Below are 27,637 nucleotides of genomic sequence, written 5' to 3'. Positions count from 1 at the left end.
TTCCACAAACTTTTAATAATCCAGTAGTGGGGGCGTAACTTTTCAGGGTTGCTTTAGCCGGCTTCAGCTTTTGAAACAGAAACAGTATGTTCCGTGCTTGCTCTGCAAAAGCTCGGTGTACGGATAGAATACGCCGCGTTTGCCGCTTTTCTGATCGTAAATGCGTGCGCCATGACCGCTCAATTAAAAAATTCGAGTGATTACTGGATTTTCAAATTGTGTTTTAGTGCGTCCTGTTAAGAATATGGGGAAAAAAAGGCGCGCATCTAAACGACGTGCTGTTGCCATCGATAAAGATCACTCCCAACTGACAAATATGGAACAAGATGATGTTTTTGAGGAAGATTTGGAAAACAAAATTGGTACGTCAGTTCTAGGAATAAAAAATAACCGCTTTGTCTCATATCTCGAGCATATTTAAATAAATAATTACTTATTTACCAATTGAACGACATTAACTAATTACAACATAAAATACGTTCGAGAATACATTTGCCTTACTAGTTAACTACGTAAGTGATTAGCTGAGAGACAAATAGGATTACTTTTTGAAAAATTATTTGATTTAGACGAAAAAGGTTCACCCACTTTCCTTTCTTAAATTTCATGTAAGAAAGTGTAATTTTGTTTACGGTCTAGGTATATGGCAAACCCGATCATACAGGGTGTAAGTAACAAGTATGAGCGATAGCAAGTGATTTTTTCACATAAATCAAAATTTTTTTTAAATTTTTCTCGAGCACCAACAGACATAGGTACAAGGTCCGTCCAGAATTACCCCAGTTACTAGAGGAAGCATTGCCGATATTTATTGAAAACCTGAAAATTGTGCGTGCATTTATAGATTAATTTAATTATTTATTTAAACAATAGTTCTCTTATTTTACGCTTCAAGACTGGGCCTAAAATCGTGCACTGCCTGGGCGTAGGTCGCGATTCATCTTTTCAAGGAATTATGCAAAGAAAATATGCACAATTAAAGAGTTATCCTGCTTTAAAGAAAACAAGAAAATTCCTATTACTTCAAGATATGCTAGAAAACCGAAATTTGCCGATTTTGTTTTTATTTTTTTCTGAATAGATACAAAAAAAACACTTTCTCATTGCCTCTTTTTGAGTTGTACAAGACACCGTTGAGAGTATTTCAATAAAACGTTTCGTTTCGAAGAAATCATCATCAATTTTATTGGCCCGTAAAAAGCACGTAGGTACATTGAGTAGCATTTTTTATTGCGAATACAACGATGTACTGAACACAAAAAAAACAAAAGTTGGAAACTGTTGTCGATTACGTGCATCGGAACTTACTATAAAATTGCATATATAATTGTGTATTGTGTTAAGGGCAGTATAGCAAGAACTAAACCGTTTTTAAATCAATGACACCATTTTTTATTGCAATTTTATCAATAGATAAATAAAAATGTTCTTTAAATAAATTAAAATGTGTACTATTCCCAATATCTTTTAATTTTTTTATGAGGTCAAAGTTATGCTAATAACTTAATATAATTATGTACCTGCATTGTTCGGGACGTTTTTTTAAATTATCCGCCTAGCTATGATGATGTCTAACAAAGAAATTCCTTAACTGTAAAATAACTGCTAGTGTAGAAGGGCGTTTTCAAAAATTCAACCGGTTTAGGTAACTGATGGGTTGTAGATTTTGCTATGCTAACAATGATTGCCATAACTCAAATTGTTTCCATGGTATTTTCTACCAACCAAAGTTAAACCGACTGAATTTTGGAAAACTCCTTGGTAAGTCCTACTTAGACATAATTCTGTATGGCTCCACAACATTGAGCAGTTCTGGAAATATTTCTGGGTCAAACTTACAATGGTAAAATCAAAATTTAAAAATATTCGCTCGCTTAAAAGATACGGGGGAAAACAAAAAATTGTTATTTTCAGAATGGTACTATATTTTTAAAAGTTACAGTAAAAAAAAGTGTTTACCACAAAAGTTTCTTTATAATGACAGTTATTCAATGATAGAACTAACAATTACGAAGATACTGTCTAAAATGGGACACTTGGTACCTCGCTCGGTACGTACCACAGCGTGCAAGTCGTAACGAATCACAAGACATTTCGGCAAAGAAATGAGGAATAATGGCAATTAGCATCAGGTGCGCTCATCTAATAAATTATAAACTTAAAGTGTAGAACAAAGCAACACAAGTATTGAAATAAGAAATGAAATTGTTTTCAAATGACGTTAAATAAAATATCAACGTCGCTGAACAGACATTTTCTCATTTCAAATGAAAGGAAATCAAATAAAAGAAACAGAAAAACCACATTTCTCTTTAAACTCGGTCGACAAATCGTGATTGCGTTTTATTAATCATATTCACAAATCTTAATGTTTAAAAACAATATTTTAAATAGGGATTATCAACTTAAATTTAAATACATATATCTCCACGAATTGCAAGCGTACAAATGTACCTAATTGCAATCGAAAAGCATGGCTGTTTTTGCACAATAGTTCATTATTTCAATCCCCAATATTAAATTTCAGCTTTCGTTTGTAATGTTCAACGCTACTTTGATACTTCTATCCGTGGTAAAAGTGTTGCACATCCTTAGCGTAAGGGCCAGCAATTTTAAGAGCCTGCAGCTTTCGAACTTCCACAAGTTTGGCTACTCCAAAGAGTAAGGGGTGTTGAGGTTGACTCCCTTATACAGGGTTACCCGACATTCGCCGCAGCATACGAAAATGCCGTTAGCTGCGTGCAAATATGAATTACAATACGGCGTACACTTATATAGTAATGCAAGTTTCGACGCAGCATCGGCCGACACGTTAGAAATTCCATGGAAAAGGAAAGTGATCATGCAGGATGAGCACGAGGAAACATAACGAAAGAAAAAAATACATCCTTCGGTTACATTAAAAAAGAAACAGCCTTCGATAACACAAAAAAAAGAACAGAGCAGTCTAAGAAAAGAAATTGCGTCGCATCACTGCCGTTATAGTACCTAAGTGTTCAAATAAGTCCCCGCCAGTAGCAATCGTGTAATGGAATCGGTTTTCAAATTCTGCAGTCACCTCGGCAGTCACAGACATGAGTTGGGTATGAGTGACACCCGCAGAACATTCACGGATGGCATCTTCCAAAGCAGCAGTATTCGGAAACGGTCCACGTGCATAAGTGGAATCCAGGTGACCCCAGTAGAAGAAATCGAGAGGGTTCATGCATGTTGAGCGTCAAAATTGTGACAGGAATTATCCAATGACTAATGACAAGCAGTGACGAATCCTAATACCATCGCTAACTCGTTGACCAATGCTGCGTCGAAACCTGCATTACTATATAAGTGTACGCCGTATTGTAATTCATATTTGCACCCAGCTAACGGCGTTTTCGTATGCTGCGGCGAATGTCGGGTAACCCTGTATATCCGGAAACAGTTTCTTGTTGAGAAGTAATAAGTATACATGATAATTAAACCACATAGTCGTCAAGATCTCCAATTTGCTCGCCTCTTCTCGCAGCAGCCTTACTAAAGGAAACGCCAAATACCTAATCTTTGATCGTCTCCAATTCCACGCAACTTTAGATTTCTTGACTTTGTGCAAGAAATTGAGATAATATTGTTGACTGAAATAAATTTGCCTGCACAGAATTATGTCCATGATGACTTGAGAAAAGATTGGGAGGATAGAAACATTTGTAGCAACGAAAGAATGCCATTATGTTATGAAGTATAAAGATACCCTGTACATTCAGCTACTGAAGTATACTATTGAAATGAAATGGTAAGAGCTTAATACCTATATCTTGGACTTATTAGGAAAAAATGTGCCTTGCCAATTTTTTAGATAGCAGATCCTACTAATTACCTATGCAATATTTGTAATCTGATTGTAATGCTATTTGTTAGGTGAGTAGTTATCAAAATATTATATGTTTACAATGTAACTAAAATTAATTAGAAAACAGATTAGGAGGTTGTAAGTCCAAGAGCATGCACTGATTTGGGTTGGTTGCACTCTTAATAAACGTAACAGTAAAGAATTTCGGATTAATTTTTTCTGTTAAGGGGTTTTGTAATTTTACTTATTCAATATTTTGTTTTATTTTTATCAATTAGCGTTTAGAGAACACAGCGTCTTTGCCAAAATTCTGGAACTATGCACAACAGATATTACATATTACAATAATGTAGGTAATTCGTGACTGCGGATTGCTCCCTAGATCCTATGATAAAGCAAAACTCCCTAATTTAAGTCGAGATTTATCTAAATCTCTAGATTATGCGAGAAGCAATTGTCTTGAAAATGGCCATATTAAGACGCCAATGGGGTAGATTCCCAACCCAAAACCTATATAGGGGTTTCTTGCAAGATGAATTTGAACATTTTCCTGGGCTGGGTGCGATGGACAGGTAACAAATTCAAAAACGTCAAATAGGTTAAAACACCAAACCTTGATCAAATAAAACAATAGAATCTGAAGTTCGTAGGCTACACCCGGAAACCTGTATTGCGATTAAATGGGAATAAAGTGCACATCCTCTTTTCACTACTTTCTCATAACATACGAATGGAATATTATAATCGTTTATTGTTTAGTAGCAGTTATCGTTATGTTTTAAATTATAACCTCTTATAACTTCAATATCATTATAAAATGCTGACACCATCAGTGCAAGTGTCATGGAATCTATAAGGACTTACCAGCTCGTCCACACGAAATTGATAGGGACGCACGAAATAATTTGCTAACTGTTTTTGCAGAGTTTATTGACTAATTCCAAAGTTTGTAAGATTATACGTAATTAAGGAATTCGTATAGATATTAATTAACAAGATAATCAATGCTGACTGATTATTATAAAGTTCTTTTAATTAATGCGACAATTCTGAAGGAAATTGTCAACTTTCCTAAATGAGGTACCTAAAAAAAATGTGGCAATTACATAAGCTAATTAAAATTAACTGAAACTTGAACTCGTGTTAGGGCTTACCTGGGATTGCTATAATATACTAGTGGAATAAATGGAATGAGTTCAAACTACCTTGGGCAGCTACATACCTACTCGTACTTGAAATGAAACATTCTTTACGGACACTAATGAAGCAGAAAGTACAACAAATTTTAATGCGAATACGGGTCGATTATTACTCGTTATTAGGTAGGTAAGTACGTGATAAATTTCAAGCAGAGATGTCCCGGGAATCAATCTGTACGTATTACTAATTTGAAATTTGTTTCGCAAACAGAATCGCATCGTTTCCATAGGTTTACAAATGTTAAAGACCTGAAAAATTCCTCGAATGCGTCAATTTTTATTTAAAATGAGGCATTATTGTACCGTAATTGCCATTTCAGAATCGTCTTTTATTTTGAAGATATGACGTATGCGTAAGCGATAATTTTTTTATGGAAACCCTATTTTTATATGCTGAATGTAGAAAGAGCATAAAATTCTACGATATATCTTGAAAAGTATGTGATACTGTATTTCAAAATATTCGAAATAATTGTTTATAAATTCGCTCTTTTTCAGTCGAAGTCAAATATCGCATCACTTAATTACGGAAAAGGCACACAATAAAAACAGAGAAACAAGCTGATGAGATTAACTGTCATCATTTTAACGGCAATTGTTAGGTACATATAGCTACTTGATTTTTTTATGAACACTTGGAACTCTTGATCGTTATTAGGCGTTTAGTTTTAAAACTTTAAAAGCAATTATCTAGAATAATTCAAAATACAGTGTCATACAATTTTAGCATATTTGATTTAGAATGTTATGCTCTTTCCAAATTCAGCATTAAAAAATAGAGTTTTTATTTAAAAAAATCATATCTAACTGAAAAACTGTACAGTAAAACAGTTTAATAAGCGTCTTAAAAAGATGTTATAGCTGTCAGTTATGATTTTGTTAGCTCCTAGTATCACTTTCGTACTAGGATCATTTCATTTCATTTTTTTTCTCTTAGTTTGGTTTTGATTTCATATGTTTTACTCATTCGAATTTACCATTACAGTTATGTAATGACGTGCAGAATAAGAATGAACAAAATACGGTAACGCCACGGTTAAGCGATTCTAGGGTTATCGCCTAAAAATTTTATCGAATCGGATGGTTAATGCCTGAACCCGATACAAATTCATGCAGTTTAATTGCATCAGGTAGGCGTAAACAACATTACTGTAAACAAAACTGGATGCAAACGAAATTCACCTTAATTAACTCGTAACTTGGTATACAAGTGCTTGCAATTTTGGACTGGATTGGTGAAGAACGTACTTTTTTATCGCTTTCAAAAGCTATTTAAGAAAATTATAAACGATTAAAAAATGTTTTAAAATTACATCGATTGCAATTCCTGAGGAAGTAAAGATCAAAACCGAAATTTAATTTCACATTTGTGCGGTTATTTGGAAACTTAAATGTCTGTAAAATTACAATGATCGTCGACTGTCTTTGATGCCCATTCGTTATTTCTGCGTTTCCCGATCGTAATTTTTTTTATTTGTTTGCCTTGGTGAGTGCAATTCACTTTAGAGATATTTATTTCTATAAGAATACCGGCTTATTTAGATGGAAAACGAAAAATTAATACTATGGTAGTGTAGTGATTGCATTGTATAAAGAGACACTCCAATAAGGAGTTTACTACAAAATTACGTTTCATCGAAGCTTATTTTTCAGTTCATTGTGAAGGATTAAACGCGAAACCTATGAAGTGTTTGCCTGGCGGTGTATAAAAATATCACTTTTCTTATTTTACTCATTTTCTTTTCAAGTAAAAAGCGACACGTGTGTTATCAGTCCTTCCAAGTTTCTTAATTTGAAAAGGGCGAGTAGACCAAAGCATAACTGCCAACCGCACCGACATCGTAAATTCTATAATAGTACGTTTAGTTTGATGGCTGTTTATCTTCTAAATATGTGATCTTTGACATCAAAGTACACGAGGTCACAAACGCTATCACTTCCAAAGTATAATAATCAAGTTTATTTGTTTTAGGAATTTTGTATAAAATTTCGAGGGGCATATGGATTCCCAATTACCATACTTTTGCGTTTCTCGAAACTGTACCTACTGCAACTTTTAAATTGGAATTTATGGTTGAAATTATTGTTATACTTTTGCACCGCATACTTGGAGTTTTAATTACTCGTACTATTAAGTATTTTCATTCCATTAATTCACATTATAATCTCGAATGAATTACTGTCTACCCAATTGGTACTACAATAATCTATTGTTTAATACATATAGATAGTGTACCTGTACCTATGACTAATATACCACAACCTAGTCCCAGTCAATTTGCCTAATGCTTTGAGAATGGAGAAATATACCCGGAAATATACTATAGTGAGTACATAATGAAAAAACTCAAATAGCAATTTTGAAAAATAAATAAATATTCACCCAAGAATATCAGTAAAATTAATTTCATATTAGGTACTTAAACCTAGGGAAAAAAAAATTATTTTAATGGTATTTGGCTGTCATACATCGTTCAGTCGGAATTTTTAAACGGATTTTTTTTTGTAATGGCTTAAAAACGAATTTGGCTGCAGTAACTAATTTTGTCGGACAAAGGCTGTTAAGTTGGAAATGGGCTTTTTGTAAATCGTTTACGATTACTTTTGTATAACTTGTTTGTTGCTTTTATGTACCTAATTTGAATAGGCGAATACCTATGTGTGGTTTGAAACTTGGACGAAGAAGTGCCGTTATCAATAAAGGCAGTATGGTCTGAAGAATATCGATGAAAGAGTATATTATGGTGGTGGTGTATGAAGAAATTTGGATGGGCTATTAACTATTTTAATTGGGGCGATAGCGTATAACACAGAAAATTACCCTCCGAAACAATGGATGAGAAGGATATAGGCTCGGATATAGGTTAAGGCACAATTTGACGGGCATATGTGATCAACATTAATCTTACGCAAAACTAGATGCTAAACAGCTATAAAGGGAAATTATATACATTTTTCGTTAAATACGTGAAATTTATGCATAATATACCCTGCAGGTCGGTTATTCATTAAACCAGTTACCACTGACAGGTATATGTGTTATCGTTTGTCACACTTGAGTAGAAATTGTATTTACGGCCGCGCACTAACCAAAAAATAAAAATCCAAAACACGAGCCGACCCATCACGCGATTTATATAAATTTACAAACCAATGCTTCCTACTATATTTATTGCATGTACTCGCATCGAAGACTTTAATTTATTAACCCAAGCAAAAACGAAACATTCTTTTGAAAAAAAAGCGCATTCGCAGAATTCATGGCCTACTTCTTCCTCGTGAAGGTCTTGTAGACTTGTACCGTGATTGTCATCTCATCTGTGCCGGGTTTCTTTTCATCAGTCATCTGCGTAAATCAATTGGCATGCATTCAAACTGTAGGGTGTGTTCGTTATGATGGGGTATTAATGTACTTACATACAATACCTTCGTTTAGCCCTATCTTACTTATACGGCGCATTTACTAAATTTAAAGTTCTGTAGATACTCTACGCTCTGGTAATAGTTCCTCATATATTTTGACAAGTGCCAGTTCAGAACGAAAAAACTTGCGTCTGAAGTCCTATACTGCATTCATTATAAAAAGGTAGTATGGGTAGGTAGACTGTTGGTTTTAACAGGATGGTGCACCCGTGCACAACGGCATAATCGTGCGTGCGATTACCTGTCGGGCAATTTCCGGGAAAATGTAAAATATGTCCGATATCTCGCAAAATTAGGGCGATGTGCGCGGGTGCACCATCCTCCAAACCAACAGTTTCCAACTTTTCTTTTTTTGTGTGCGGTACATCGTTGTATCCGTAATAAAAAAATGCTATTTAATCCAGTATGTATTTTTTACGGGGAAGGTAAAAAAATAATGTTGATGAATTCTCCGAAACGAAAAGTTATATAGAACATCTGTTAACGCTGTCTTGTATAGCTCAAAAAGTGGCAATGAGAAAGTGGTTTTTTATTTTTTTGTATTTGTTCAAAATAAAAAAATAAACAAAAACGAAATCGGCAAATTTCGGTTTTTCTCATATATCTTCGGAAGTAATCGGAATTTTCCGGTTTTCTTTAAAGCATGATAATAAGTCTTTAATTGCGCATCTTTTCTCTAATTTGACCATCGTCGTATATTCTATGGTTTCGGAGGACCCCATGATAGACGTCCTTATATTGTCCTTTTTTATATGGGATTCAAATTTTATTTAAAAGGATCTCAAAATACCGAGCCGTTTTGAAATTGCAAGTCTTGTATTGTCGGTTACATGAATTTAATTTTAGTAAACCCTTCACCCAAAGGTTTCAGAGTTTTAGATTAAAGCTTATTTAAAAGGGATGATTTTAGACGAATTTCTAATAATCTTTTTTGATAGGGAACCTCCATTTCACAAGACAGTACTTAATTTTAGACGAGACGCGTTAGAGAAAATTTTCTAAACAGGAATAGTTGTTTTCCTTGAATACGGAAGTGTGCGATTGAAATTAGATTACAAACGAATCAAAATAATAGGTTAAAATTGTTATTATTACTCACTTCGAGGGATGTTAAAAATAAAGCGCCGCGGCACGATACACGGAAGCGCACGATTTCCTTATTCAATTCGATAGTGTTTACAGTAAAAACAATCAAAAACGACTTTGGCGCTGCAAGCAAGGTGTCTCCCATCAATGCTACCCCTAAAATAACACATAAACACTTAACCTGCTTGTATGTGATTTCAAATATTTTTAAGTGTATATATGCTAGGTAGGAAGTGCTTGTTCTTAAGTGCTGGCAGTAGGTATTCTCTTACACTATTTATTTAAGGCGCCTCTAAACACTTGCAAAAATTTAAGATTGCGCCTTACTGTATTTAAGGCTATGCAACACACATTACCAATTGCAGCAAGAAGGTCACAGGTTCCTTCTCATTGTTGAGTTAATGAGGGTTTATTATATTTACCTAATTTACATAATCACTGTCAATTCAGGAAAATTCTATAAATATTTAACGCTATACCTGCATTTGTTGTAATTATGTTTATTTTCAAATTCTAGGAGATTTTGCAATAATTGTGTAAATAATGTCATTACATAGGAAACATAAAATAATTTATTATCGATAATGTAACTTATGATTTCACCTGTAATCACCTATAATTACTCATTACGATATTGAAAAACATTATCAAAAATAGATATATTGTACACAAAATAATGAGCATCTCAAAAACTAATTGCATAATAATGATATAATTACGTCTCTACTTCATATAAAAGAACTTCCCTAGCGATTTTCAAATATTGTTTACTTACTTTTGCGTTATATCAAACGTACTAAAGTGTGTATTGTGGTAAAATGCCTAAAGCAAGAAAAAGTTTCACCACCAAGAAACGGAGCAGGAAGGTGATATTGCAGAAAGCCCGAGAAGCGTAAGTACAAATTTTTTATGTTAGTTTTTTTAAATAATTGAACATGTTCTAATTTTATCTTACATGCTACGTATACCTATACTTATACGGTTTGTGTTGTTTCAGGAAGTTAACCAAAATGGCAATGAATGTTGTTAGTAGTATAGAAGAAGATGACAAACCTAATTGCATGGTTCAATGTGAAGAACATTTATCAGACGTCAATCATGAAGCAGGCAGTGGAACCAATGATGAAGACGAACACGGTTCGGAAATGTCATTTTATGAAAGTGATCTAGAAACAGAACCTCATTGCGAGCAAAAAGATACCTTATTTTTATCTGGTCGCCGAATTGTAGAGATTGGTCATTTTTTGGCATCTCTTAGAGCTCTACGACATGATGGCTTTGGTTGCTCTTTCTTCGACATGGACATCCAATCGGAAAAAATTGAAGGCTTAGAAAGCATATTTACGTTTAAATGTAAAGTGTGTGGGAAAATAGATTCCGTAAGAAGTTGCGGTGGTAGTGCAACATTTCATTCCACAAATCAAGCTGGTATTATTGGGTCCTTATCTATTGGAATTGGATACAGTCAATTAGCAGAGCTGCTTGCAGCCATGGATATACCGCAAATGTCAAACGTGACCTATTTAAAAAATCACAATGCCATATACCCTTCTGTACATGCATTAAATCAACAATTGATGACTGTCGCTGCAAAAGAAGAAGCTGAGCTTGCCGATGAAATGAAAGATGGTATATCTGTACATGCATTAAATCAACAATTGATGACTGTCGCTGCAAAAGAAGAAGCTGAGCTTGCCGATGAAATGAAAGATGGTATACCAGTCATTGGCGTTATAGCTGACGGTGCATGGGCAAAGCGATCTTATCGTAAAAATTATTCTGCCCTTTCAGGAGTGGTAAGTTTATAAGAATACGTTATCTATTCAAAGCATAACCCAATCATTGTTATAGGCATCTATCATTGGAGCCAAAACAAAGAAAATTTTGCATATGGGTGTCAAAAATAAGTACTGCTTCTTATGTGCTAGAGGGCGTAAAGAAGAAGACCATGATTGTTTTCGAAACTGGTCTAAGACGTCTACAGCCATGGAATCAGCCATTGTAGGTGAAGGTTTTAAAAATTCCATAACGCGCCACAATCTTATATATGGAAAACTAATTGGGGATGGCGACAGTAGCGTTTACAAACATTTAGTTGAAATCGCACCATACGGTCCATCGTTTTACATAAAAAAAATTGAATGTCGCAATCATTTACTTCGAAACTTCATAAATAAACTCAGCGATTTGAGTAAAGACACCAAATACTCAAAACCTCACAGAGAGTATGTGTCAAATCCATCAATGCTAGGTCGCTTCCGCAATGCAGTTATAAGGGCTATCGCATACAGGAAATCCGAAAATAATGCACTTGATGACAAGATTGACAATTTAAAGAAGGATATATTGAATAGTCCCTACCATATCTTTGGCCGCCATGTACATTGCAAAGATTACTTTTGCAAAGGTTCAGATGAGAATAAGGTAATGTTTCTGATTTGCTATTTATTAATTCCATACTAAAGGTGTTTTCTTATTTTTAGGATGATTTAGTTGATATATATACCCAAAACGGGATCCTAGGTGGAATTAATACCATTATACAACGACTTGCGGATCACGCCTCTAGTTTACTGTATGATACAGACAATAATCCTGCGGAAACTTATAATTCCATCATAGCTAAACTTGTAGGAGGTAAAAGAATAAACTTTTCACTCAAAAATTCCTACCAATTAAGGTGTGAACTGGCGGCCATATCCTACAATTGCAAACAACGTAATTTATTAGGCGTTTTACATAAGCAGCTATGTGGAAGACCACCAGGACATTACACACAAATCTTCCTAGACGCCCAACTACATCGGTACAACAACAGATCTAGAAAACGTAAGTATGTTTATCACAATCACTCGCCCCCTTTCCGCGTCTTTTATTTGTAATTATTTCTTTTTGTTTTAGATCATATCAAGAAAAGAGCGTTTCAGACCGCTGATCAACATTACGGTATGGTGGACGAAATTGCAATCCCTGACCTATCCTTGGAAGAATATGAACTAAAATCAGCCCAATTTCTAAAAGATTTGAAGAACTTAAACAGAAGAGATGTTGAGCGTGATACAATAAACCAATCAAAAAGCGATTTATGGATTATTGAACGTAAAAAAAGAATAACAGCTTCTAATTTTGGGAAAGTTTGCAAATTACGCAAGACAACTTCCACAGCTAAAACTGTAACACACTTACTGTATAGTTCTTTTAGAGGAAACAAATACACACAATTTGGATTGGAGAGCGAAGTAAATGCCATTGAGCACTTTGAACGCCTATATCAAGTAAAGGTAACCAGATGCGGTCTCATCGTCGATGAAGAAAACCCGTATTTGGCTTGTTCTCCTGACGGTTTAGTTGGGGAAGACAGTATAGTTGAAATTAAGAGTTCCTTGAAAAGTGGCGACCACGATCCTGTTGAGGCATGTATGTTAAAATTAATTGACTATTGTGTTTTAGATGAGGAAAACAATAGAATTATGCTAAAAAGGAGTCATAATTATTACTATCAACTCCAAGGCATTATGCACATCACCAAGAGAAGCAACTGTTATTTTATAGTTTATACAACAGCGGGAATCCATGTTGAGGAAATAAGAAGGTATGTTACCTACAAAATATGTCTAGCGAAATACTCATGCACTTACATTCTTATAGGGATGACATCTTTTGGACACAACATATGGAAAAAAAGCTGCAAGAATTTTACATGCAGTCATTATTGCCAGAATTAGTGGATTCAAGGCGATGTCGTAATATGGACATTAGGACGGTACACATGGTAAATTAAATACTTTTTCGGAAATGCAAACCTGCTTGTTCGTTTTTTATTTACCTAATATTTAAGTTTATATGTAAAATTGTATTAAAATTTATCTTTCAAATAAAAGTACCATTAGTGACATGTTTTACAATGGTGAAACACCAAACCGTATGTTTTCAATAAAATAATTGCGTCACTTGTCCCATATTTATAAAATTGCATTGGCGATGACAATAATGGGGTACCGCGAATAACGATTCCCTGGAGTGCTCGGAATGGAAATTTTCGAGAACCGGAACGCGAGCATCAGCCCATCCCCAGGAGGTTTAGGAAGGGGGGGGGGGGCATAGTAAACATAATGGTTGCGCTTTGGAGGAAAAATATTCCAAATTTAAAATTTTGGAAGAATAAACATTATTTACTGCCTTTCAAAGGTTAAAGAGAAAGCTCCAAAACATTAAAAAATCAGTTACAGAGTTCCGCTTTGTGGAATCTATTGTTTCCCTTTGTGTAGAGACAAAGCGAATTCTGCTGGGTTCCGTGTGCTGGTACGATCTGGAGAACGTATAATCCTTTCCAGATGTGATATTTACCACACTAAGAAAAAATAAACCAACAATGAGGGTTATTCCCTAACTCTAAAGGAATCGAAATGTAACAAATCGAATCGGAATGTTTAGTAAAATCGGAATTATTAGGCAAACAATTCCGATTTGACTAAACATTCCGATTCGATTTGTTACATTTCGATTCGATTGGAAGTTAGGGAATCATTTCCATTATGTAGGATTATGTGCAATTTTTTTTCGGGGGGAGGATCTGACCACACGGTCGCTTCATGAACGGGAACGGCGTACAAAATTTTTCCACGACACGAAACTATATGTAATATTTTTTACCAACCGGAACCCGGAATAACATTCGTTCCGGTCCATTCCGCTTCCCCGCAGACATTCAAAGGTTCTGCATAAATGTAGTACAAATAGCCTCGGGTATATACAAGGTAAATTTATTTTGTTAGTGGTTTAAATTATCCACTAATTACCCCAAGTCCTCGGGCAATTTATACCTGCCGCGGATCATTAGAAAGAAAAGAGATACCTATATTGTGTTGCAGTGGATTTTCAACCTTATTGACATGAAACATTTCCATCGATTTCTTCCGTTTTTCCCAATATTTTGGCACTAGTTTATAATTCTACAACGTGCGCGGTGGTTTAAACTTTTATACACTGCACGTACTGTGTTATAATAGAAGATTATTTAATAATAATGATATCTGTGATTGATTATATTGAAAATTCGAAATCGCCACTCAAAAAATCATATCTATTAACACATGCTTCGTTTTTAAAAAAACGTTCTATTGTAACATTCAGACACATGTATACACCAAAAAGACGTTTTGTCCGTTTCTTCAACATTTCAAATAAATTTTTTTTTTTGGGAAATAAGTTAACATTGCTCTTATGGGTGTATGATGTGTTGCCGACTTTCTATTTAGAACCCCCTTAAGGAGTCGCGTTTCAGTCACGAAAATCTGTGCACCTCCCATAAAAGACGGTATAAATAATGTTAAAGCTATATAGAGGTTCCCAAGAAAAGAAAAATTGGCATATAATTTCAATTTTTTGTAGTAAATATGAAATCTTCGTTTTAAATTATTTGTTTGTTTTACGCTTGCATCTTCCTCGACCCTCGTAACGAACTAGATTACAAAAAGGAAAAGTACATCGCTAACAATCCCTTATACGAGGTACAACCTTGTACAGACGTGGTCACTTGCAACCGATGCAAGCGCGTTTTCCCCGCACAGAATCAGTAAACTCGAGAAGGAAGTTACTAATCCGAAAAATATTTTTTTCACTACTAGCGTCTGATGACATGATTATTAACCTTTTTTCCACTTGTAAAGTAGGCTTTCTCGGCATTTGTTCAAAGTGGTTAATAATTTTTTATTATTAACTAGTAGTCAATATTGAGAACTGTCACGCTGTCACTTTTAGAAAACACAACCTGAAATTTCGCTCAATGAACGTTTAGACAAGTTCTCTAAAACGAATAATTGCCACCATTCGCAATTTCCAGAGAAATTACATACCTAAAATTATCACATTTTGAAAAAATTCGAACGAAATTACTCTTTGAATAATCTCAATGATAGAACAAAATACGGCCTGTTTGACTTGTACTTCCACGTACTTGATTGACATGTTAAATTAAGAAACAAAAAATTCTGTCCAACCGTTAACTCTCTTATCAATATAATATGTTAATTTAGAGGATTTCAAGTGCTAGTAGTGAAAAAAATAGTATATATACCACGGTAGAGAAGTCTATTACTTCGCACCTTACACCCCTCGGCGCAAGCGCCTCGAGATGTAATCTTGGTGCTCAGGCAATAATAGTGGACTTCTCTACCTTGATATATAATGTACTATTGTCGTTCTGGCCTCGGAGCTGTGCTACACCGTATATAAGAACGAAAAAGTTTCAACTGGAGAACTAGTAGCTCAGATGGAAATGAGTATATTTACATCTGTGCTAGTAGTAGTACAGACGGACAGACAGACGAACAAAGTGCGTACAATAGCGTTGATTTTCCTTTTCAAAAAAATGAGCTAAAAATAAATTATTATATTGACTTACGACAAGATCAATAGGATCTATTTGCGTCATACCGTTAGAAAAAAATACATACTACAATAAACAGAAGATATGAACAGTTGCTTCACCTTTAGGTAACCGATGGTGCTTTCGCTTTGACTCGTAAAACTGTAAAAGTGTCAAACAATGAAATTGAGCACCTCCACACTTTGTAATAATCTTCATTAATAATCGTTTTACAATATGAATATAGGCGCGGCAGACGTGCTGTACGTGGCTGATAACTAACATTAACGGCGTTTGAGCCCATTGCTAAATGTTACACGAAAGTTTTTGCACTTGTTCTGGAAGTCGAAGTGCAAGAAACCCGTACGTAGACCGAAACTATATTACCAACATAGTCATTAACCTTTATACCGGGTATAGGGAATTAACATGGGAAAACCGTTTTTCGCAGATTGTTGCTCCCCAAATTAACTTAGAGAGTTCATAATGCCACCATTGGAAAGAAGATTTTTTTCCGCGTTTTATGATATGCAAATTATTAACGTCTAGTTGCACGTTTAAATATTATTTTGCGAAATTAGGTAGTCAAAATGTGTACTTGGTTTAAAAAATCACGGTAGTCATGAAAACAAGGTACGATAACTGTCAATAATTTTGTCATGGCTACATGATTTTCTGAGTTCATTTTATTTTGCGAATTTTTGATACAATAATGAGAAAATACAAATAAAACTTAACTAATTCGCTTTTAGTTAGATGAGAAAAAAATCTTCTTTCCAGTGGTGCCATTATGAACCCTCTAAGTTAATTTGGGGAGCAACAAGCTGCGAAAAACTGTTTTCCCATGTTAATTCCCTATATGTTCGGTTGGAAAATATTCACCCGGTATAAGAGATTTTTGAAACCAAACGATGCTTTCTGCCTACACGCTGGCATGATTAGACTTTAAGTACAATTTCGGTTTTATTCGGCGACCAGCAACCTTATTTTTAAACACTTACGCCTACCACGCTAAATTGCCAATAAGCATTAAATTTGCCAAATTACATGTATATAAATAATGTCAACGATGTCAAAAATGATACGTGTACTGACAAATTAAAAACCAAAGAGTAAGATAAGAACGTCGAGAAAAACAAGGTCCTCTTTCTCTCCAACCCCATAAATAATTGTAACATTTTTTTTGTAGTGTTGTACTAAATCCAAAGGAGGGGCCTCAACAACAATGTTATACCTACTTTATTTGTTGTAGAATTGGGTTCTCTATATCTTGTGGCGCACACAACCTCTGGTACCAACGTATATTGTTGTTAATATGTCTCGCCACTATCATTAAGAAGTAAGTGCACGACCTTCTTGTATCAAAAGTTGAACGCAGTCATATCGAGGAAGTATTATAGGTACTAATATGAAATTAAAAAATTAGAAGTGGTCATATGGAAATTCGGACACGTTAATCAGTAATTAATCAGATTCCTCATTCATTGGTTACATCAAATAATTTTATTTCTGTGAACGTCTCTCTAAATCACTTAGTATCTTCAGTTTTTATGGTGGTAAAGAAACCAATTAAGTTTTTAACCGAACCGTATATGTATTAAGGCAAAAAAGACTTCGATATAAATTAGTAGCGGCTGTTTCTTTAAAGATGTGTTGAAAGAGTCGATTGTTTAGACGATTTGTCACGTCATCAATGGCGGCAATCTCATAACGAAGGCCTTCTGTTTTAAGTACATATCAAAACAGTCCACATGGGCGTGCTTGAAATATTGTTTTTTTATTGTTTTTTTTTGCAGAAAGTGGACATAGAAGACCGAAGCCCGGTCAATGTCAAAAGGGTATTTGCGGTAAAGAAGCGGCTTGTTTGTCTCATTCCAACAACACATATTCTTGCATTTGTCCGCACGACAAGTCACCACCTACGAAAGACTGGAGATGCACTCGTATTACAGGTAGCTATTGTTTTTTTGTTACATTCCATTACATCCAAACATTGAAATCCTCTAGCTACAATTGCGTGTTCTATACATATTTTTTCAATTTTTAGTAGGTATTTACACACTTTCCTTCAATTTCAATGGAAGAATTAACCAAAAACCACTTTAATTCAAAATTCTTATATCCTTTCTTTCAGTTCCACCCACACCCCACCCAATCAAGAATATACGATTATCATCAGATGCAAATTCTACAATATCTAAAAGTAAAAACGCTACTAGTCGCGTTAATAATCGCATCACCAGCACCTCGGTAAGTTTCAGAAAGGTTTTAAGTCGTGCTATCACCGATAATAATGTTGTACTACTTACTAGTGATATTCAATGCTAGGCATTTAACCAAAAAGAGAGCGGGGCGAAGTGTTTCAATAAATTTATAAATTAATTTAGATCACTAAAATCGAATACTTTTCAGGCGCACTCAAAAGAACCGTTAGCCAACGCACCTGGAACGTTTCCGAGTACAATAGTAATTTCAGTTTTGGTCGGAGTCATTGTGATAGTTATGATCGCCATTATTTTTACTGTTATCTCATGGAGGCGAAGGAAACAAGGATGCTTATGCTATAACAAAAATCCATGCACGGTACGTATTTGGGGTTCATTTTAATGACCCACATTCCCTCACATCAAAATCCGGCAAATTTTCGAACATTTTGGATAGAGGGAGACGTTCACAACCCCTAACATTAACATTTTCATAATGGGCAAATTGACACATCGCTGGAAAGGCTCCGGTTCTGTTCTACATAATTATTGGCACATGCCCACATCTTCCCAATTGTATCTAGAAAGAGCGAATTTGTATTTCTAAGGAAACCGAACAATAACATAAAAAAAACTGAACTTTCCATATTCTGAGATGAACACCTTTCCAACGACGTGGTACCCGCTCTATTATACACAATCTAAAATTTGAAGAGTTCCACCCATGCACCAAAAGCTGAAAAGAACAGCGAGTGAGTTTTATTGTAAGCAATGTCATTAAATTTATAATTGAAGTATTCGAACGTTTTTCGAGGTGTTTCATTTCCGATGCCTCACCCTACGTATCCGTGGATATCCGCTCGAAACTGTCTTAGACTTGGGCGAGTCTTTCATGTTACCGTAAAATCTAAATTTCCACGGAACCAAACGTATTCACATAGGTTGCACATTTTTTGGACGTTTAATTATTTTAATTATTTTTAAATAAAGTTTCACTCTTCCTACTAAAAACCTGGTGAATATCTAATTACGTTATTGTTAAAATTGCAACTAGTAAAAATCGACACATTCATTTTTTTCGAAAAAAATTTCCCTAATGTTTTTTTTTCCAATTTAACGCCAAAGAATACAGGGTTTTATTATATTTAGTTTTTATGCTTTTTAGAAATCACTGCGGGTGTTAATAATGGCGCTGTTTGTTACTGAATACTGTAACATATCGGCGCCGTTATGAGGCATGCCATCGGAAAAGATTCCCCGCCCAGGTGATTGTTAACGTCATAATATTATTATGGAACAGCAGAATTCTATTCTAATCAACAACCGATCAGCAATAAAAACTGAACCGTGATCTTCGCCAAGACAATTTCAGTTACACTAACGGAACGCGGTATTAAAACGTTGTTTGTAATTTTATTGTCACTTGTGTTGCGAAATAAATTGCACCACATATTGCTGCAAGAGAGGTAACACGAATTTTTGATGCACTCATATTAATTATCAAACCTTGGCTTTCGAAAAATTTAAACCGTTGCGAATTACTTAACATTGATAATTCCGTGAATGAGATTGGACAGACAGTATCGAGTCATAACTATATATTGCTTTTTAGCCAGTGTCATCTCCAATCGTGCTAAAACGAAGCTTTCTTGTACCAGAAAGATATGCTCCCAATCCACAGTATTCTGCTTGTTCCAGTAGTTCAGTGCCAATAATACAAAGGGAATCGCTCAAATTTTTAAACGAATTAGGCGAAGGATGCTTTGGAAAAGTATTTAAAGGTAAGATACTTCATTTTTTTGCATAGTTATCAAATTACCGGACTTTTTTTAATGAAAAATCGTATGGAAAACCGATTTCACGATTTATACTATGCGTTTCCATGACGTTTAGTCCTATCTGAACAGTCGCATCAATTGTTGAGTGACAGTAAATCGCGTATGTCAATGATATTGAATTATGACGGGTTATTAAGGAACACTATACAACAAAATTTCATATAGGTACAACACATTTCGAAAGTGTCCTTTTTTCATGAATTTGCTTGATTAACTCGGGCTTCGCTCTCATTAATCAAACTGCAAATTCATGAAAAACAGTATCACTTTCAAAACTAGTTGTACAAATAACTATTGCTTGTGTAATTAATGGTTTAAAAATGTACTTTTTTCACTACTAGCTAGCGTCTGATGACTTTTTTCCACTTGTAAAGTAGGCTTTTACGGCAGTTGTTCAAAGTGGTTAATAATGTGGACATTACGCATAACCTTTTAAATTTAAAGCATTAGGGGAAGGGAAACTACTGCCATTTATGAAACTTAGAAGATATTGAATTTAAAAAGAATCATTCTGGGTATGTTCAAAAAGTTTTCCATCCCTCAATTATTCACATTTACCGATTATTATGAATAATCGCCGCATTAATCACTTTGAGTGTACATGTCCACGGATTGAGTGCATAAAAGGTGTATTATCTTCATGTTCTGAGGATTGCTCTTGCTCAAACCATTGTAAGTAGGTATGTAATACATATACAATGCTCAAACTAAGATATTGAAAAAATGAGCCAAATAAATTAATACACAGGGTATTTTTTGCCGAATTCTGTCGATTTAACAAAAATGTATTTTAAAAAAAAGTTTTTTAGAATTAAAAGTTATGGTAGACTTTCAATTTTCATACAGCCTGTTTTTTCCTTTTGTAAAAATGGGGAAAAATAAAAATTTGCTTCTGTCGGTCGCGAATTTAACGCGTTTTGGGAAGATACTAAAAATCACTCTCGCTCGCATAAAAATAATCATGGAACTATAAGCGATGGAGCATATTAATCAAATTCTGAAAGTTTTCCTATATGACGGTGTAACTTTCTTTTATTATTCCCTTTCATTTCAGCAATAAAAGTGTTTACCGAACATGCTGTGGTAATGGCGTAGATACAAAGTGGGAAATTGTTTTTAGGTTGGTTGTTTTTAAATTTCGTATAAGAGAATTGACATTTTATGAAAAATGTAATTAAAACTTACAGTCCGGCGTCCCTTTATACTTTTATACTTGCCGAACTTGAGATTGGAAAAACTGTCATCCGCAGCTGAAAGCAACTTATTCAATCGCTGATGTGATGAGCTATATAGTTGAATTTTAAAATTATTATGATACATGGACAATAAGAAATGTTTTGTCGTTTGTTTTGTAAATATAATTGTATAATGTTACATGTTGGTAGAATTACAGTTATGCAACTTAATACACACGCCAGTACGTTGGCCGAAAGCCCGAACTACCAACGAATGAGAAAAGATCTACGGCAATTTATTCCAATTACTTCCCATTCTATTACCGATATGTTACAATATTATCATTATGTAAATATGTACACACGTTGTGATTAACTTTTTTTAATTCATCCGAATCATTCAGAAAAATATCTATTTATTGCATGTGAATAATAAATGTTCCCAATTCTGGTATAGGTACGTATGTCTATAAATCGGAAATAAAAGTTCAGTAGACACACGCCCTCAACTCAACGAATTGACTCGGACCACAATCATTCATTAAGCTTAGCTTATACAATCGCTTAAGTGGTCAATCATAACGTTGAGAAGACGAAATTGTATCTTCACAAAGAATCCTAGTAGGGCTTTTATGTTAAGTAAGATTGTAAAAATTCACTTAACGCCATCACCGATATATTTATATAGACTATAGAGAGCGCCTGTGATACAGGATCGTGTTTACATTGCAGAATGTCATACATTTATTGGAATAAAGATCTCGCCGGCAATGATTTCAAGACAGCAGGTAAAAAAAGATTAATATCCCCTGATCCCGAACTACCTACCTGTAGTCCTCCTACTCCTAGAAGCCCCGTTCCGTAGAGGTTTTACATTTTAATATGCGCGATGACAATAAAATTTCTTATCTTGTTTCTTCACACTGCACGATAAGATTGTGTTGTGCTTTAAATACAAGGATTAAAGTTTATCATAAAACAAAAAAAAATGTTAAGCAGAGACCGAATTTAAATTTTAGACTGTGGTGGAATGCAGTGTAGGCCAAACGTACGTATAAGAAGACTAGGAAGATAGGAAAAGATCCGTTATTTGTTTATTATAGTGAGATCCCGGTCGCAGGTCATTCCAGCAGTCAGTCAGCAGTATCGCATAACGAGTATGTTTTGCCGGTTCAATAAAATCACGCAGATTCGCACTAAAGCGGTATTTAAAATAACGTCGTTTAACATAATTAGATGTGAAAGTTCGGCCGCCTCCGTTTTATTCGATTACCAAAATATACCGACGCCGAAAGCGCTACCTTTAATAGGGACGACTTTGGCGCTAATCAGTTCCGGGGGTGCGCCTCGCCTACACATTTACGCGGATCAAAGACATCGACAGTTGGGACCGATTTTTAAAGACAAAATTGGTCCAGTTACCGCGGTTTTTTTATCGGATCCGCACTTAATGCGCACCGTTTTCGCTCAAGAAGGAAAGTGTCCCGTTCACATTCTGCCAGAAGCCTGGACTTTATATAATGAATTGCACGGTTGCTCTCGGGGTTTATTTTTCATGGACGGTGACGAGTGGCTTCATAATCGACGAATCATGAACAAACTTCTATTGAAAGGCAATGCGGAATGGATTGACCAAGCCTGTCAGGTTGTAAGTGCCGATCTGGTCAACCGTTGGAAGTTCTTGTCAAAGAGTTCCCCTATACTACCCGATTTGGAAACCGAACTCTATAGGTGGTCTTTAAATACCGTCGTATCCGTGTTGTTGGGAAAACAGGGTTACGAAATGGCAAAAAAGGAACTAGATCCCGACTTGGCCAGTTTGGCCAAAATAATTCATCGTATTTTCGAGACCAGCGTGCCCTTCCAGGTTTTCCCGGCTAAACTCGCACAAAAACTTTCACTCCTATCTTGGAAGAAGTTTTGCACCACTGTAACCAGCGCTCTGAATCTCTCCAATGTCTTGGTCACAAAATTATTAACCATTGCGAGCGAAGATGGATTGTTATCAAAAATGAAGCAAGAGAAAATACTTGATAAAGATATAACTCGCATCATCGTCGATCTAGTTCTAGCAGCTGGCGATACTACGGCATACACCATGTCCTGGATCCTATACTGCTTGGCCAAAAATGACTCAATTCAGCAAAATATACGCCAAGATTTTACCAAAGTGAAACATGCGATACGAGAAACTTTAAGATTGTATCCGGTCGCGCCGTTTTTGACCAGAGTGTTACCGCGCAACACAACAGTTGCCGGTTACGAGATACCCGCGGGGACATTAACGATCTTTTCCATCTACACGAGCGGTCGCGACGAGAAATTTTTCGACAAACCCGACCAATTTTGTCCGGATCGTTGGTTACGAGAAAATAGTACCACCAACATGCAGCAAGTTTGCATCCCTTTCGGATTTGGTGCCCGCTCCTGCATAGGAAAACGGATCGCAGACTATCAATTACAAACGTCCCTTGTCGGTATCTTACAAAATTTTCAATTACAAGTCGATAACGACGAGGAAGTCGACATGATTTTAAAGATGGTAGCTGTGCCCTCGCAACCCATAAGACTGAAACTTAATCGTATTTAAACAGTTCGTGTACCTTTCTACGCTACCTGTTTTTTTTTTTGTATTGAAATTGGTGAAGTAATTGGCATACTTTGCATAACCTGTTTTTGTTTTAGATATATTTGTTGCAAAATATAAAAATACAATAAACATTTTTAAGGACACGTAGACGTGTGATTAAATAAACCATGTAGGTAGGCCACTTACATAAAATTAAAAGTTCAGACGTAGGTAATGTTCTATTAATTAAGTACAAAGTAGGCGAATGAACTTTAAATATAAAGATACTTTTCTAAAGGTTAATTAATATTTTATATTCACCACATCCTACACAGATATCGACCTTGCAGTAGTCGTTTGCGCTTGTTTTATATTTACTATAGGCATTGGTTAAGTACTATACGTAAGCCGGGGCGTAAGCCCTAATGTGTCAATAAAGCTTGTTCCACACTAAGACCACGCTCACGCTCCACTCAAGGTATGCTCAACATTGATAAGTACAATGAAATCAAACACGAATGTTCACACTGCAGCTTGCACCAAGCTCACGCGCATTGCTCATTCTTGTTTGATTTTTATTGCATCAATTTTGAGCGTACCTTGAGGGTGAGCGTGAACGTCGCGTCGCCTTAGTGTGCAACCAGCTTAACAGTGCTAAACTGATTGTAGAGAGATTAGTCTACGGAAACTAGACCAAAAGCTACTACTTTATTAACTGACACCTCTTAGCAAATGGTTCGCCACCTTTGAGAGGAGGAAGGACCAATCATAACACAGAAAACGAACTATACCTCCGATACCTTAGTGGTAGCGATTGTGTAAAGAACATTTGGGCTTGGCGGGTACTACTAAAAATTGCAATTCCCCAAATTTAAGTCTACAGTAGAAAATAGATTATCAAATGGGAATAGACAAATGTAGATTTACGAACTCCTTATTTTTCTGTTTTGTTTTTAATTGACGACTAACTAGATTTACGCCTCTATAGCAATGTTTTAATGGTAGGTATCTATATATTTATTTATTTCATTTTTTTTTTTTTAATAAACATTATATGCAACCAAATTTTTAATACATCAGGGCTTTCATTTAGAAAAGCCGATTACAATTTGGAATGTTGATTTAAAAAATCATACATTGTAAAAACACGTCCATTTAGACAGCCAGGGAGAAGTTTAAAGGAAAGTTTACCTTAGCATTCAACCCTACAACCCCTGCTACCCGCACTTTAAAATTATAATACAAACCATCAAATTTTAATGGTCTGATTATGAATTAATTTTAAAAATCCAAGACAAATACAAAATAAATTAATTTGATACATTTCACGTTTTGATTGTTTGCTATCTCTGAAAGCGCCTACAGATATAGGTATCATTTTAACTACAGAACAAAAGTAATGACGCTTATATCAACTTATTAGTACTGTGTACATCCTTCCAAAAATTATTCTTTTTTGTTACTTTTTATTATTTATTTGTTATTTATTGTTCTATGTTTGCTTTTATTCTTCAAATCAAATGAAATACAAGAAATCATTTAAAAATAGAATACCTACACCTGGGCTAAAAGAACTGTTTTTTTTAATAAACTGATGGTACTAAAATAAGAATAGCTGGTATAAATAATATATCTAAGGGCCTATAACGTTATACCTACTATTAGAAGCGCAGAAAACGCTCAATGCACTATTTATTGTGAACTGAACTGGTGGAATTTTTTAGGTGAACTGCAGATTGAATCCAGCTATCAAGTAGAAGTAGTAGCAATAAAAGTACTAAAAGAATCGGCGTCGAGGGAAGTTGAAGAAGATTTTTTTAGAGAAGTCGATATTATGAGTGCGTTTCGACACAAGCACATCTTGTCACTAGTCGGAGTGGTTATAAGAGGTGAGATCGTTCTTTAAATGATAAACGTTGTTAATGTACTTTCAGAGGGTGGCTTTAGTCCAATGATGGTGTTTGAGTACATGCCACATGGCGATTTAGCGGAACTACTCAGGGAGCAAACCAAATGTGATACACATCTTCCGATACTCTCCAAGAAGGATCTGATGCTTATCGCGATGCAAATATCGAGCGGAATGAGTTATTTGGCAGCTCAACGATTCGTTCATCGCGATTTAGCCTGTAGAAATTGCCTGGTTGCAACAGGACCTATTGTAAAAATTGCGGACTTTGGAATGAGTAGGGATGTATATACCTGCGACTACTATAAGGTTGGTTTTCAATTTTGATAAAATGAAATTGACTCTTTTTAGATAGGGGGATCACGATTACTACCGGTCCGTTGGATGTCACCGGAAAGTGTCATGTATGGCAGATTTACTTTGGAATCTGACATTTGGTCGTATGGAATTATTTTATGGGAAATTTATAGTTACGGTAAACAACCCTATTATGGACATTCAAATGAGGAAGTTGTTAAACTAATTTTACAAGGCATAATGTTAATTCCTCCCGAAGACAGTCCCACTGTAATATGTAGTCTTATGAAAGCTTGTTGGAAGACAGAACCGCGGGATCGTATCAAGTTTTCAGAAATATTTGATAAATTATACAAGGTGTTCCACAATTATGAACAACTGAATATTTGTATCACTAGTAAGTTATCGTTTCAAGATGAACATGTAGTCGATAGTGCCACTCTCCAGAGAAAGTTACCTCGCCCCCCTCCATTATTGCCATTATCTCCGAACGAGATAGAACTGTTAGATACTGATGGTTACCTGCTACCTAATATAATCAGGGACCCAGTGCAATATCTAGATGTACAGAAAGAATGATGTATATATAAAAAAAAATTATGTGTAACCTGTGTACCTAATGCTCTTGGGAGTGTTAAAGCGGAGAGAAATTATGGTTTTAGCAGAACTAAATATAACATTCTAAAATCTGTATTATAAATGCAAAGAAAGAAATTACGTTTCCAAATGTTTTCTTTTGAAATTATGTATATTTCCTGTGTATATAGATAGAAGTGGTATATTTTAAAGTACGAGGCCAGACGCATATGTATTGGAGCAAAACAAATAGACATTACCTACCTTTTCCTTTTTGTTTGCTTTATCGTTTAGGAAAATAAATTCTAATTCAGAAAGTTGTGTTGCATATTTGTTTTGGTTCAATAGATATGTCTGGGCTCATACGAATACCTAATTGAATATAAAAACTTTTCATTTGTTTTTATAATATAGGTACAAGGTTGGGTACAATTGTACCTATAGCAATTATGCATGCTTCAATGGTTCCAAATTCCATAATACATTCCCATGAATAAAGACATATGATAGCAATGTACTTACGTTTTTCTAGTTGTCTCCCAAAAAAACCATTAATAAGGTATTCATAAATGTGCGATTAAGAAAATTTTTGAAAGTTTCAATGATAGGTAGTACCTAAGTATGTTGATAAATGCATAAATCTCTATTATGGCCGATTGCACCGACAAATTTAAGTGGAGCTTAGCTTAAGCATAGCTTAAAATCCATGGCAACGGTTATTGAATATGGTTGCCATGGATTTTAAGCTACGCTTAAGCTAAGCTCCGCTTAAATTTGTCGATGCAAACGGGCATTAATGACGTTGACATACTTAAAATTGTGTCATATACTCCAAAATAAATCCCAATAAATGTGATAACAAAGTCTTACATCACATGCAAAAATTGCAAGTCATTTGTCTTATATTAGCTGATGTTTAATGAAATGCAATTGCAAGTGATGTTCTCAAATGCCAAAGATGAAGACAAAACAGGGTTCACTGTGTTATTGTTAATTATGAAAACCGTTGCAATACAATTGACCCGCAATTTCTACTTTTACGTTTGACAAATCGTAGTTTTGATTAGGTATGTATAAGTTTTGTAAGATATATTTTATTAAATAAAAGAACTATAAAAGATGGCCACATCTAGTCAAATAAATATCTGTTCTTTACTAACCCTTCATT

General features: G+C 35.0%; 3 protein-coding genes across 3 annotated transcripts; all 3 read left to right on the top strand.

Moving 5' to 3' along the window:
- Window positions 1-27,591, top strand: LOC116170086 (muscle, skeletal receptor tyrosine-protein kinase-like). Its single transcript, XM_031486269.1, has 8 exons — window positions 1-362; window positions 17,698-17,853; window positions 18,036-18,151; window positions 18,314-18,484; window positions 19,718-19,886; window positions 25,412-25,576; window positions 25,622-25,905; window positions 25,948-27,591. Exons 1-8 carry the CDS (start codon window positions 245-247, stop codon window positions 26,470-26,472), a joined length of 1,704 nt encoding a protein of 567 aa, XP_031342129.1. The 5' UTR covers window positions 1-244; the 3' UTR covers window positions 26,473-27,591.
- Window positions 10,153-13,427, top strand: LOC116170085. Its single transcript, XM_031486268.1, has 7 exons — window positions 10,153-10,426; window positions 10,532-11,091; window positions 11,176-11,330; window positions 11,386-11,958; window positions 12,018-12,363; window positions 12,436-13,126; window positions 13,183-13,427. Exons 1-7 carry the CDS (start codon window positions 10,353-10,355, stop codon window positions 13,313-13,315), a joined length of 2,532 nt encoding a protein of 843 aa, XP_031342128.1. The 5' UTR covers window positions 10,153-10,352; the 3' UTR covers window positions 13,316-13,427.
- On the top strand, window positions 21,925-23,851 carry LOC116170087 (cytochrome P450 315a1, mitochondrial). Its single transcript, XM_031486271.1, has 2 exons — window positions 21,925-22,166; window positions 22,222-23,851. The coding sequence occupies exon 2, from the start codon at window positions 22,278-22,280 to the stop codon at window positions 23,706-23,708; it is 1,431 nt and encodes a 476-aa protein (XP_031342131.1). The 5' UTR covers window positions 21,925-22,166; window positions 22,222-22,277; the 3' UTR covers window positions 23,709-23,851.
- Window positions 27,592-27,637: the final 46 nt, after the last annotated feature.

Source organism: Photinus pyralis, unplaced genomic scaffold, assembly GCF_008802855.1.
Source record: "Photinus pyralis isolate 1611_PpyrPB1 unplaced genomic scaffold, Ppyr1.3 Ppyr1.4_LG5, whole genome shotgun sequence".
In the NCBI taxonomy this organism is placed as follows: domain Eukaryota; kingdom Metazoa; phylum Arthropoda; class Insecta; order Coleoptera; family Lampyridae; genus Photinus; species Photinus pyralis.
Note: the sequence above shows the minus strand (reverse complement) of the source record. Positions and strands in the feature narration are given on the sequence as shown.

What these genes read in the sequence shown, in the direction of transcription:
- LOC116170085 (XM_031486268.1), top strand. Translation starts at nt 10,353, where the DNA reads ATGCCTAAAGCAAGAAAAAGTTTCACCACCAAGAAACGGAGCAGGAAG. An exon ending in TTGCAGAAAGCCCGAGAAGC is followed by an intron (nt 10,427 to 10,531) that starts GTAAGTACAAAT and finishes GTGTTGTTTCAG; the next exon opens with GAAGTTAACCAAAATGGCAA. An exon ending in CATGTTGAGGAAATAAGAAG is followed by an intron (nt 13,127 to 13,182) that starts GTATGTTACCTA and finishes ACATTCTTATAG; the next exon opens with GGATGACATCTTTTGGACAC.
- LOC116170086 (XM_031486269.1), top strand. Translation starts at nt 245, where the DNA reads ATGGGGAAAAAAAGGCGCGCATCTAAACGACGTGCTGTTGCCATCGAT. An exon ending in AGATTTGGAAAACAAAATTG is followed by an intron (nt 363 to 17,697) that starts GTACGTCAGTTC and finishes TTTTTTTTGCAG; the next exon opens with AAAGTGGACATAGAAGACCG. An exon ending in AGTCGGAGTGGTTATAAGAG is followed by an intron (nt 25,577 to 25,621) that starts GTGAGATCGTTC and finishes ATGTACTTTCAG; the next exon opens with AGGGTGGCTTTAGTCCAATG.
- LOC116170087 (XM_031486271.1), top strand. Translation starts at nt 22,278, where the DNA reads ATGTTTTGCCGGTTCAATAAAATCACGCAGATTCGCACTAAAGCGGTA.